General features: G+C 40.7%; 1 protein-coding gene across 12 annotated transcripts in view; it reads right to left on the bottom strand.

The window, feature by feature from the left end:
- Positions 1-2790: 2790 nt before the first annotated feature.
- LOC111250466 (cell adhesion molecule Dscam1-like) overlaps positions 2791-11989 on the bottom strand; it is a 306297-nt gene continuing 297098 nt past the window's right edge. For 11 of the 12 annotated variants that reach the window (XM_086988683.1, XM_086988682.1, XM_086988680.1 and 8 more), the window contains 3 exons: positions 11601-11763; positions 10978-11147; positions 2791-10240 (listed from right to left, as the gene is read on the bottom strand). In XM_086988683.1, coding sequence (XP_086844809.1) covers positions 10985-11147; positions 11601-11763 — 326 coding nt within the window. In that variant the 3' untranslated portion in view covers positions 2791-10240; positions 10978-10984. The remainder of the gene's footprint in view (positions 10241-10977; positions 11148-11600; positions 11764-11989) is intronic. The other variant, XM_022805781.2, reaches the window with a different exon arrangement.

Raw genomic sequence — 11989 nt, forward strand, 5'->3', positions numbered from 1 at the left:
ATCTCGTAAATGAACTTAGCTATAGAGCAAAGTAAAACCGAAATTATAAGTCTGCCACAACTCCAGTATGAAATTATGGAGTTAATATTATGTACTTGCGTTATACTTGAGCTGAAAAGAAAAAGTTAAATCTAAAGTTTTTTGTCAACGACATGTACGGCCTTAACCCTAACGAGTCGGTGCGAATACGTATGATCTATACGAGCCAAGAATCGCTATGATCCTCATACTTTACGTCATACATTTACAAGATATGCTTAGTAAGCCCTGATCATTTGGTAGGTTTGCGAAGAGACAGGCAAATATATAGAGTTTGTATCTAGAAATAAATATCTTAGTGTAGAATGTAGTAAACGATTTCAACTATATTTTCATAATGATGTAAAACAAGATTGCTTCCCGATGCGAAAATAGGGTCTTTATTTCGTCGCTATTTTCCCGACGTCTCAACGACGATGCTATTGTTGTAACGTTGTTTATTCATTTTTTAATATTTATATAACCATAATATTTACTTTAATACAAAGTATAATGTCGTAGACTGTACTGTGGATATTATTCGGCAAGCCAGTTTCTATTTTGTTAGCGGGATTTCAGCCGTACTTCCGTTAGCATCGTTATAAGCTCTACAAATTCGTATGCCTAAAAACTAGGCGACCAGTGCTCTTCGTCCGTGAGCACGTCACGTCATTACGGCAACAACAACCTCATCTTTGAATAAAGAAAGTATACACATTTGTGACCCCGACCTGCGGTTGGCAGAGTTTATTTGCAGATAAACACGACCTTGGCTTTGGAAAGGAAACTTTTGCGCATCGTTCATAGCTACTAGGGCAAAGAGAAAAGAAGGCATCGTTCGCCGCTCACACCCAACTCGGCGAGATGTCTTTTCCATATTAAAACTCATGCTAGCTTCGTTGCAAGCGTGTCGTCGTAACGTGCGCAGTTGTTTGAACGTGCACCGCACGTTCGTGTGTGTAATAAGTGGTGCTACGAATGATGGTCCAGAAGCAGTTTTTAGAATTACCGCTATACAATACTATAATAGATTCATCTGTTTTTTGATACTGTAACGGATACATTATATCTAGAGAAATCATTGTTCTAATAACAATTTTTGCTTAACTTATAATCTGCTAATGGGTTCGAGCGTACGTAAATAAAAAAAAAATATATCCTTTTTCGAAAATTGGCTGCCTTTGGCGGAAGAAACATGAGAACCAAGCGGCTTGAGCTCGTATCGTACGGCAATAATCTTGTATCTTTAATCATAAGTTGCGTACTCCTACTCATTCGATCGGCCTTAATTAAGATTTGTCTCGAATAAGAATTAATCTTACGTAAAAATCTATTATTCTATAGCAGCGTTCAATATTTGTACGTTTCCAATACATTCCACCGAAAATAACTATGCGAATGACCATTTTTATTTATTTCATTTTCATATTATCATTTGATTTATAAGGTTGGACGGTGGATTTTTTCCTCACCTCTTTCACTGAACAAAATAAACCCTTACTTTTACTCGCGTAACAATACTGATGCATTGTGATAGGAATTGTTCATATTGGGTACCTTTTGTCAGTGTGTAGGGCTTTCTCCGACTTTCCAGCAAATAATTATGCCGTCTTGTGAAAAGCTGAAGGGTTTTGTCTTAAGGAAGTTTTCCGACGGTCTTTTAAATTCTTGATTATTATATAAAATAGGGCCGCAAAGGTACTTGCCCACTGAACGGAAAAGGTGGGGCTCGGAGCAGTGCAGGGTCCGAAGAATACAGAAGATATAACAGAATCTTCTATAGTAACTCCAGCGGTCATAAGGAGCAATTCCCAATACTAGGCCCTTACAGTTCCAAGGAGCGCAAACCATAGCTTTTTTGAATGAATATCTAGTTGGATATTGGACCCTGGTTTTTCTTCATCAGCCAACTGTTCTGATCCATGATCTATGTACAAATATTGCTGCTCATCACCAGTGAAAATTTTGTGCAGGATTCGCTCGCTGTGGTTACACGACGCCCGAAACCAGACTAAGTACTGGACTCAGCGAGCGTACGAGGTATCCGAGCTCTAAGTTTCTGTGTAAACCCAAGGGACTTGAGGTGATTACGATGGTAATGTCATTGCCGCCCATTTTTTCGACTAAACCCTTGAGTTATTTGTCAGCTGAAGTGAGGGACGCACGGATAGAGAAGTTGTTTAAACAGATACGTGAACCTAGAATTTTTTACTAGTAACGGATCGGCTGCTGTAGATTACTTGTTTTATTGAAGCTCCAAACGTACATGACCGGTTAAGTATTAAAATGTATACTATTCTGTGAAAACCATTTTATAAATGAAATCAGCCCGATATAGGACTTCAGAAGGCCCGTTGCAAATCCTCGTAAAATAGTTGCCATTTTCGATTCTTTTTGTGTAAAGCATTTTCAAATAGTTCGTTCGAGATGATTAGAACTTATGGGCTTTTCTGTAAAAACGTGAGCGCATAAGCGCTACAGAATATAACAACCGTGCAGACGACTCTAACAAAGGTAGGCTCACTTAAAGGAATTATATTAAGACGCTTTTATACAAACGGAGAACGCAATGAATTTTGTTTTCATGAGCCGTGTCTAGAGTAGTTAGTAATAAGTCGCCGAGTAATATCTAATAACACGAAACATTTCTTTAAGAGGGTTCGGGGAAAATTTTTTACGTATGACCAGACACCAGCAGGGAAAGTCCACTTCGTGTGGGCCAAATGGATAAGAATTGTCGGATGTCGCAAAAACAGATAAAAGCCCTTTCGCTGTATAGATTATCAAAGAATTATTTTTATTTAATTATGTATATATAATGACAGATTTCGAAATCGAGCGCTGTGACGACGACTGTCGATGTGTTGAACATGGAAATGTATTCTTTTAGAAGAAAATGCATGGCTGTGCGTACTGCACGTTTTCACTGCTTCATATATATGCAAGTGTGATATATATGTAGGAAAATGCACGTACAGCATGACAGGCGCGACCATATCGAAGACGTGTAAGTATAGAACGTCTTTTGATCACTGGCATGATATTTGTGGATGGAAAAAAGAAGATGTTTTGTCAGATTTGAATTTAGCACGAGTAAAAGAAAAGAATAGAATGACATTTATTGCTGGACGATGCATAGTTTTTGTTCATATGTATATATTTCACGACACAAAATGTATGTACCACACGCGTATGGTACTAATTACACGTGTCGGAAAATATCTCTGAAAGAACTGTAGTTGGTTCTTATCGCGTATCAAAAACAATTCATACAACCCACTATTACTAGTACTACCAGAACTACTTTATCTCTTCGCGTTTCAATGACACCTTCAATTAGTTTGGTCAATAAAAACATGTCTAATTGTTATTACATTACTTAAAAACAAACGTTAATTTATTTTTTTGTTCTGTACTGCCGTTCGCCCTCATTCTCTTTAATTTTGTCGTTTCCAATATATTATAGCCCTTCGTGACTTTTGCATGCCCTCCCATTCCGTACTCTAGAATAGCTTTTTGTCTCGTTCACCGTTTCATTTTGTCGTCGGTTCCACCTCGCCTTTTTTGTCTATCGAGATGATACTATTACTTATTCTTAATAATAATCCTCATCGCCGTAATAGTACTTATACCGTCATCGGGATAATACTCTTAATAATTGTCCTAACATACTCTTTTGCTTTCTGACACTCTCATGTTCTTGTGGTTATTATAGGTTATTTTATTTATATGGCTTCGTTTTGCTCTTTTCTTCGTATCCGCTGCCTCCAGCTTGAACACCAAAGGTTGTTGATAAGTCTTTTTTTTGGCCTTGATATTTATTATTTTACGTTTACTTGATCCTTTCCTGCCGTGCTATTTTTCACGCAACTCGTCCAGCTGCTCTCTCTTCCTTGGCTCCTTTTTTCTATCCTATTTTTCCTCCGCATTTTTTTCTCTAATCTTATCTACAGGTTCCAACAGACAACTTAAGCCGCGCAATCTAGATCGGCAATTCATTCATCCATCCTTGATGAAACGTTTATTTTTTTTTTTTCGATATTTTTATGTTTAGTCGTTATTTGTTGTTGGCAAAGAAACAATGTAAAGAAATCCTCTTGTGTGTGTGTGTGTGTGTGTGTGTGTGTTGTGGCGAAAAAAGATGACTCTAATTTCCCGTTCTGATCTTCAGTCTCTGTTTACTTGATTATTCCTAATGCGTTTGTTATTTGTGTGTCATCCAATTTTATAAACCTTTTCAATCTTAATCTTCATAAACATATTATTATAATAATTGTTGTTGTTATGAACTACTTCGCTTTTTCTCTCTCCCCATGTATATATATATATATATATATATGTTTTATTGTCATTATTACAATCCGCAGTGAAGTAACTCGTTTTCCCATATATCGTCTGCTTCGCCTTGAATATAACTGACTAGCCCTTTCATCTAACACACGTCTTTGCTATCGTTCGAATTTGTTTTCTATAAATACGATCCTTATAAATATATTAGCGTTGTTAATAAATTTTATATGGTCAAAGCCATCGACACGACTTCATTTCGTCTGTATCAACACCTACGGCACCGTTTGGTTTTATTTTGTTATTACTTTTATAGTTACATGTGAAACGATATCTTGTTGTTTGCGGTTGATGCAAAGAAGAACTGTAACTGTTACTAAAATACTTATCAGCCCATTGTTCTTTATCATAGTTATCTTTAATCCATACTACCATTACGTTTTTTCGATGTAATCGCTATGATTTTGTTTTTTTTTTTTTATCAGGCTTTATCGAGCTGTGAACGATCCATGCTAGTGCAGCCCGTATATGGGCAATTGTAATAGAATGTACAGGCGATATATCACAGTTCTATCATACATGCAATCTGTGTGTGTGTGTGTGTGTCACGCAAAATTGGGAGAAATTACCCTCGTTGCGATATTATTTCTATTCTTATGTCGTTGTTATTATACGCTCAATGTTCATGTTATTGGAAATACCAGTTTCGTACAGTGTACAAATTGTAATAACAGTGTTTTTCATCGAGTCGTTCATTAGATTATAGGTCGATGTGCTTCGGTATGTTTACGATTTCTTCTACTAAAAACCACGACTGCTGGCAGTATCTTGGAGCATGAAAATTGGGTTGAAAAGGCTTCAACAATATACAGTTGTTCTAAACGAATCGTTTTGCAGTTATCTGATTACCCGCAAAAACCGTCAATAAAAATTAACAGGCAGGTGTTATTATTTTAGATAATTAGGAAGGTTTATATACATGTGTATGCAAAACACAACGCAAACTAATTATCGCTTATTGCAATACTAAGGCAGCGCGCCTTCTTTTCCATCAAACGTATGCATTTGCGCATATGTGGTTCACTAAAGGTAGTGGCTTTTTTCAAATGGATTATAAGGACAATATGAAACAAGCCTTAAAAGTCAACAACGAAATATGACCGCATCTCCGCTTGTGTTATTACAATTATTTTTGGACATTTTTGGATCAAAATAAGGACCGAACCGTTTCGAATAGTAAAGAAAGCACAGTCAAATAGCTTGCTTCATATGCGGTCCTCTACATAGCCGTTTTCCTTTTAAAGACCAACCAAGATCATAAGTAGTGGCCTTTAAGATCCCAGTGATGAACCCAGTGATGAACTGTACTGAGGAATGACGGTATACTAACGTATACCGTCATTCCTCAGTGCAGTAATCCTATTCCGCACTTTCAATTCATCATTGTATAATCCTCAGATCGCCATAGCGATGGTTGTTGACCTAGCGGTCCTTAAAGCATCCATATTGTCCCTATTTTCGAAAATTCTTCCCGCGTTTTGTTCTTAGCTATTCCTCCAATAGTCTTTTTGATTTCGCATTTCAAACGTTAGTTAATACTATTAGATGGCAGTATTCCAAACTGGACCGTTAATACCCCATATTCTTGGATCTACTCCATTGACAAACATTTGCACATGTTCGCCATTTCAGATTCGGCGATCCACCTCCTGCTACTGAGTAGCATTCTTATACTTTTGTAATGTTTGTACGCCCACGACCGCCACCTTTGTGAAAGATAATAATAGATGATAAATTAATGTGCCACTATAAGAGTCCCTGTACGAAGGCTCGCATTCGTTTACACCATATGCGCATACTAGTTCACCCAGAACGAAAAAATACACCCCCATGGCACAAACTTTCTGAGAAAATTTTTTTCGAAACTAGCATATCCTTCTCTCGCTCACTTCCCTTAGAAATAGGCGCGCTCTTTCTGGTTTTCGCGGGCGCTTTTCTTACTTCCCTTCTAGTCAGTGCCGTTCTTTTTTAAATTATTTTGGGCCACTTTTATTTTGCATTTGTTTCAGAACTGCCATGAAGCAAAAAGATAGAACGAACAGAACGCGTTAAGGGTAATGGGACTAGTTGCGAGATCCTTGCTCAGCCCGCCGCAGACGCAGGACTGCAAAACGGAAGCCCGACGCAGTTCTGCTACTGCTGCTGTTGCTGTTTCCGCTTACGAGTATCACGGTAAGCCACGTTACTCTCCCATACCAGCTTTCCCTCTCGCCTTTGTCGCCGATTTCTGAATCGCCTGCTTATTGTGTTCCTGCCTCATCCGTTTAATACTTTCGGCATTGTCGTCCTCGTCGTTACTACCGCATCTAGCGTCTTTCTTACCTGCCAAATTATCCCCTTATCCACCGATTCTCTTGGTCCTCTTGTTCTTTCGTCTTCAGTTTCCTTAGCCTTTTTCTTTCGCCTACCGCCCTCTTTGCTTCCAAAACTTTCAGTACCAATGCTAAACTCCAACTCTATCCTTTTCCTCTCTACACGCCTGACTGCGCAGTTGGTCGTGTGTTTCAAGCGAGCTGACGAGATCTGACGCCAGACAGTTACGCAGATACAGCGACAGCCGCAAAGATGCGCCAAAAGATTAAGCAAACTAGCCCTCGATATGATTTTTTAATGTTATGTCGCTTTATTTCATTGTTCGCTTCTAAAGTCTCCCGCCGGCAGCTTCAGGCTGCTGCTATGTGGGGTGTTACCGTTATGCCTTCTGTGACTACAACGGAACGGCAGCGACCACTTCTGGCCTATACTAATATTATCTTTCCCGTTCACGCAAACAGCGGAAGCTGAATGGGAGAGGTGTGAATAGGTAGGCACTCTGCTCTTCTCATTCAAGCCTTACACATCCACCGGCTCCCCACGAAGCAGTTTGTTTCCTCGTTCTTCCGTATCACCCCGCTTTTTCAAACCCTGCATACTATAGGTAGACATAGAACGCATTCTGTATTTTTCCAGTTTTCCCCATTTTCGTCTGTTGCTATCGTAAGAGCTTGCGTACCCCTTGCTGCCATGACCGAGGGCAAAACTGACAACAAAAAATCTCTCCATTATTTTCTGTTGGAAAGGCACACCGACGAACGAGAGCTTCTTTTCGACGGCCAGCCGGCCTAGCCTAACCATCACCCTTCCGTCTTACCAAACTACCTTTGTTCACCTTGCCATTTAAATGAACTAGTCACTTTTCAATGTCACCATTATTTCCCTCGAGCAGACCAGATTCTCCTTTGCCACTTATTTTCGGGGAGACCTTCAGAGCCCCCTAAATCGAGAGTCCGTCTGTACCTTGCCTGCCACCTGCCCGGTTCTGCACCGCCATTCAGCAGCCGTTCAAATTCATCTGTTTTTATCCGTTTGGTCTTTCGTTCTTCAAATGAGACCGGCACTTCATTTCTAATAGGCGCTCGCAGCTCTCTTTCCTTTGTCTCGCCTACTTGTTTTTGCGCGTTTCCAAACTCCAGAATTCTCTCAAGCTGCTACTGCTCCCATAGCAACATGAGCATTGCGGTGAAGTGAGTAGTGGGCGCTTCTCAACTGCCATCCAAATGCTTCATCATCTGCTGGTGCTGAACTCGTCACTAGCAGGCTATAAGGGTCCAGGTTCTTTCTGCACTATGCCGTCCAGACCATCAAACGAACTGGACTTATGACAAGTGTAGATTTGTCATGGTTTACTAGTTCGAAATCATTTCTTTTACGTAAAACTGTAGCTCCCTACGCAGTGGATTACACAAACATAATGCCACGACCATATATGCATATAGAGTTAAAAAAATCGCGCTTACATCGTCGAAAAACGTCTGTTTCTACTAAACTAAAACTAAAAAAGCTAATACTGTTCTTCTGCTCGGACCGTAGTACCCAGACACTTTGACCACTATCGAACGACGTTCCTACCGTAGCCGCCTTCAGCACTACCACCATTACCTTGACTTTTGCTTTTATGTTTATTACAAACACTTTCCAATTGATATCCCAGACAAGAGAAAAATAAAATAGGGCTTTTTATTCTTGTATGTGTATATCTGCGCACGTTGTGTGTTTATCACCATGTCGTGTGCCTGTCGTGTTTGTCTCCAAGGCTGCTCTGTTTTATGTACTATGTTGCTGTTATTACCTTACTACGGCTAGTGATGTAACTATACGTGTTTTTTTTTGTTGTTGCTCTTTTGCTGTACATACATCCCCTTTTTCTTCCCTTTGGCACAGTGACCATCTTAACAACCAGCCTAGGTGGTTGCCCACTTGGGGCCTGTACAGATCCTTGGCCTGGGGCGACGGACCTTTCCCTTCAAGGCTCCCTTGGCGCTTTTCAGCTTCTTCGCGCTGGTACTAGGCACAACCCGACCAACGTCACCCGCTAGTAGCCAGTCGTTACGTCCGCTTCTTTTTTTTTCGTTGCAACTTTTCGTTTTTTGTTGTCGAAATTGGTTCGTTGCAACTCGCTTCAGCGTTTTTGTGTCGTCCTTTGCTTGTCGTCTGCTATCCACTGCTAATCCCTTGGGAAGCTTCAGACACAAGCTGCAACGATGAATACGGGCCAGGCAGTAGCGATGGCTACGGATTTGGGCCTTGCGCTCGCCGATACTGGCCAGCGTCCAATGAGGGTGATGCCGTAGGGAGCCAGGACCAACACTCGTGACGAAGTATGTCTGCCGCTTCTTGCCGCTACTCCCACGCAGCCGCCGATCCTGCTCTCAGCCTCTGTTTACGCATCTCAGCATACGGGCCATTCCAGTTCGCCCATCCTGACAACTACTTCGCCCTCTCTTTTATCCAATCTCAGTCCGCACTTCCTGCTGCCACCTTCCACTTCGTCGTATTCGTCATTGTCGTTGGCGCCTTTTTCGTTTTATTTTTTTTTTATCTACTGCCAACATTCTCAGGTTCATTCTGTTTTTCTTTGTGTTCCTTGGCCGTCTTGCAACGGAGACATAGCACGTTCGCGAGGACCGCCAAGAGACTTTCTGCTGTCATGCGACGAAGTAGTATTTCGTCAGTTCTTCCGTTCCATGTTTCCTGCGTTTCTCTTCCTATCAAATCGAACCGTGAAGAAAGTGAATCAAAAGCAGAGCTTGGGGACGAGAGGGCGACAGCATGATTCGGTTGCTTGTAAAGCACTCGAAAGAGTGCTTTTTTGTGCTATGTACACATTGAGCGTTGGCTTCCTCAGCACATTCGGTCTCGATCGCTGTCTCTCTGTAACAATCTCGCATACATCGACAGACAGACACTCAAGCGTGGTATCGCAAACCCCAGATAGGGTTCCACAGAACAATGAGTCTCTTGTGGAAGTTTGTTTCTGTCTCGTTTTCTCGTCTCTATCAGTTTCTGTTTTTTTACCTTGCTCTAATTTCTCTCAAGAGACAAAGCGTTGCTGCCGTTTGCAGGAGTTACATGACCTATATTGTGTCTGCAAAGATTAATATTGTAATAACGTACATACAAGTTTCTATGATAAAGGGCTTCCGTCCTGCCTGTACTAGCCTGTCTCAGCTTTGCTTGGGTTAGCTTAGTTAGCGTTACCATATCTAATTATAGATTCATAGTACAATGGCGCCATTTCAATACACCACAGTCCAACTCAAACGAGTAGACTGGTAACTTTACGGTGAATATTATCATCTGCTTCTCTTTTCCCGCTGCCGACTAACTGTGCAGTCCATTCTAGCCGTTCCATTACATAAGGCACTGTTAGAGGACGACGCGCACGGTACAGGGGCGAGCCGCCATCGTCGGACAAAAAGATTCTCAAACTTCCTCACTTATGCTTCATCTATATTCGTGACCGTCGGTCCTGCGTAGCTGAACGAAAATGGGGATGATATTCAAGAAGTACTTTTGGCGCTGCCAATCCAATATACGCCATCATCGCTATCGTACACTGAAAACAGATATACATTCACACCGAACTTTAGTCCAATTAAAAGGCAATACGGGGCTTTGGCATTAGAATCGCGTTAGTTTTTTTCAGTGTTTTTTCCTTACATTTTATCACCTCTCTACAACCATCGCGAATTGATAAGGTACAGCAATTTGTTAGTATCAGACAGTTCCCGTACAACGCTCCTTGCTTGGAAATGGAGCTTTTACACACCATTTGAAAAAACGACCCATCGACATGAAGAAAGTAATAAAAAATCAATGTAAAACTCGTCCACGTTAAAACATGCCTTCAGTTATTTAAATGGCTTCCAGATAAAATTTTCTAAGTTACAGCGTACCATATATTATACATCTATCTTCGAAGGTGGTGGATAACTACAAGAGCATGCGGACGGTCATCTTGCGTGAAAATGAATAGATTTGAATAGTTCCATTGAAACAGCTCGGGGAGGTTTTCCCTACCAGAAGCGTATCACTACACTTGCTTCCATTGCTTAAACGTACATCCCTTTCAGTAAATACAAGTTTATAAATGGACAACAATTTCGAACTTCAAATAAGTCGAGAATTCAACTTCGATTCCAAACAGAGGTAGAAGAAGGGGGTCAGAGTCCGTCAACGAGAAGTTTTCTAGCAAGCAGTGGCACCATACAGTTACCAGTTAACTAATACAGTTAAAGCGAAATAATAGCCAATGCAGCAAAACTAACACTAACAAACGTATACTTCACTTACCTTGTTCTCATAGTTTTACTGACCACTTATCAGAGATAGGCCTCGGCTGGGCGTAGGGGCTTTGGGACCCCGGTGGCGGTTGCCCCTGCTGGGGATGGGACGCTTGTTGTATGTGCGGAATCTGCTGATGTGCCTTTAGAGTGCTAGTACTGTAGTTATACCTGCAATCGCTGTTAGTTGCACAAAAATTAAAGGACCATCTTATGGCACGCATCATAATGTGATTACCTACGAACTAACCGTCACATCCAGGATGGTGAGTTTGTAGCTGGCTTTTAGTCTTTGGTTTACTTGCTTAAGATCGATTCTGACTGCTTGCCCATGATGAAGGGGCAAGTCTAAAAGGGGCTTATTTCATTTTGCGTGTGAAACAAAACTCAGCGATTTTGGAATAGATCCCAAACGAAACGTTTCTCGACTCTAAAAGGCTCTTACTATTTGCGTCTATAATATAATAAAGTAAACTAGAACACCGAAAAGGACACAGCGAACTATCTAAAATACTTCTATTTCTATTCTATCATATTCTATTGATTAATTTTATTCTATTTTATTCTACCTAACCTAACTATTCTACATAAATTGTAAATGGCTTCCGATCCTGTTTAGGATTAGGTACGAACCTCTGAGGGCATGCATCGCCAATGATGATGGAGTCGTCCTCGTATGCCGAGGAGCAAAGGTCGCTTTCGGCTGCTCCGGAAGATATAATTGACGATACAGCCTCCTGTTTATGCTGATTCGCTGCTGCCTCCTTATACATATCTGCGGTGGTGAGCGAAGGACCTGGTATTAACGTAACGCGGCCCATTACACAAACATTCTATGAACTACGAATATTGAAAATATAATCAGTACTCATTTTTCAACCTATGTAAAAGAACACAGCAGTGCCTCCTGTGCTGCTAAGTTCATTTGTATTAATCTTGTTTCCCAATTCCCCGTAGTTCTTTCTACTGCACCGAGAATCAGCGTAACTCGCGTGATTATTTATGAAATAATTAACATATAT

This window comes from Varroa destructor, unplaced genomic scaffold (genome assembly GCF_002443255.2).
Source record: "Varroa destructor unplaced genomic scaffold, Vdes_3.0 BEIS01000004.1, whole genome shotgun sequence".
Lineage (NCBI taxonomy): Eukaryota > Metazoa > Arthropoda > Arachnida > Mesostigmata > Varroidae > Varroa > Varroa destructor.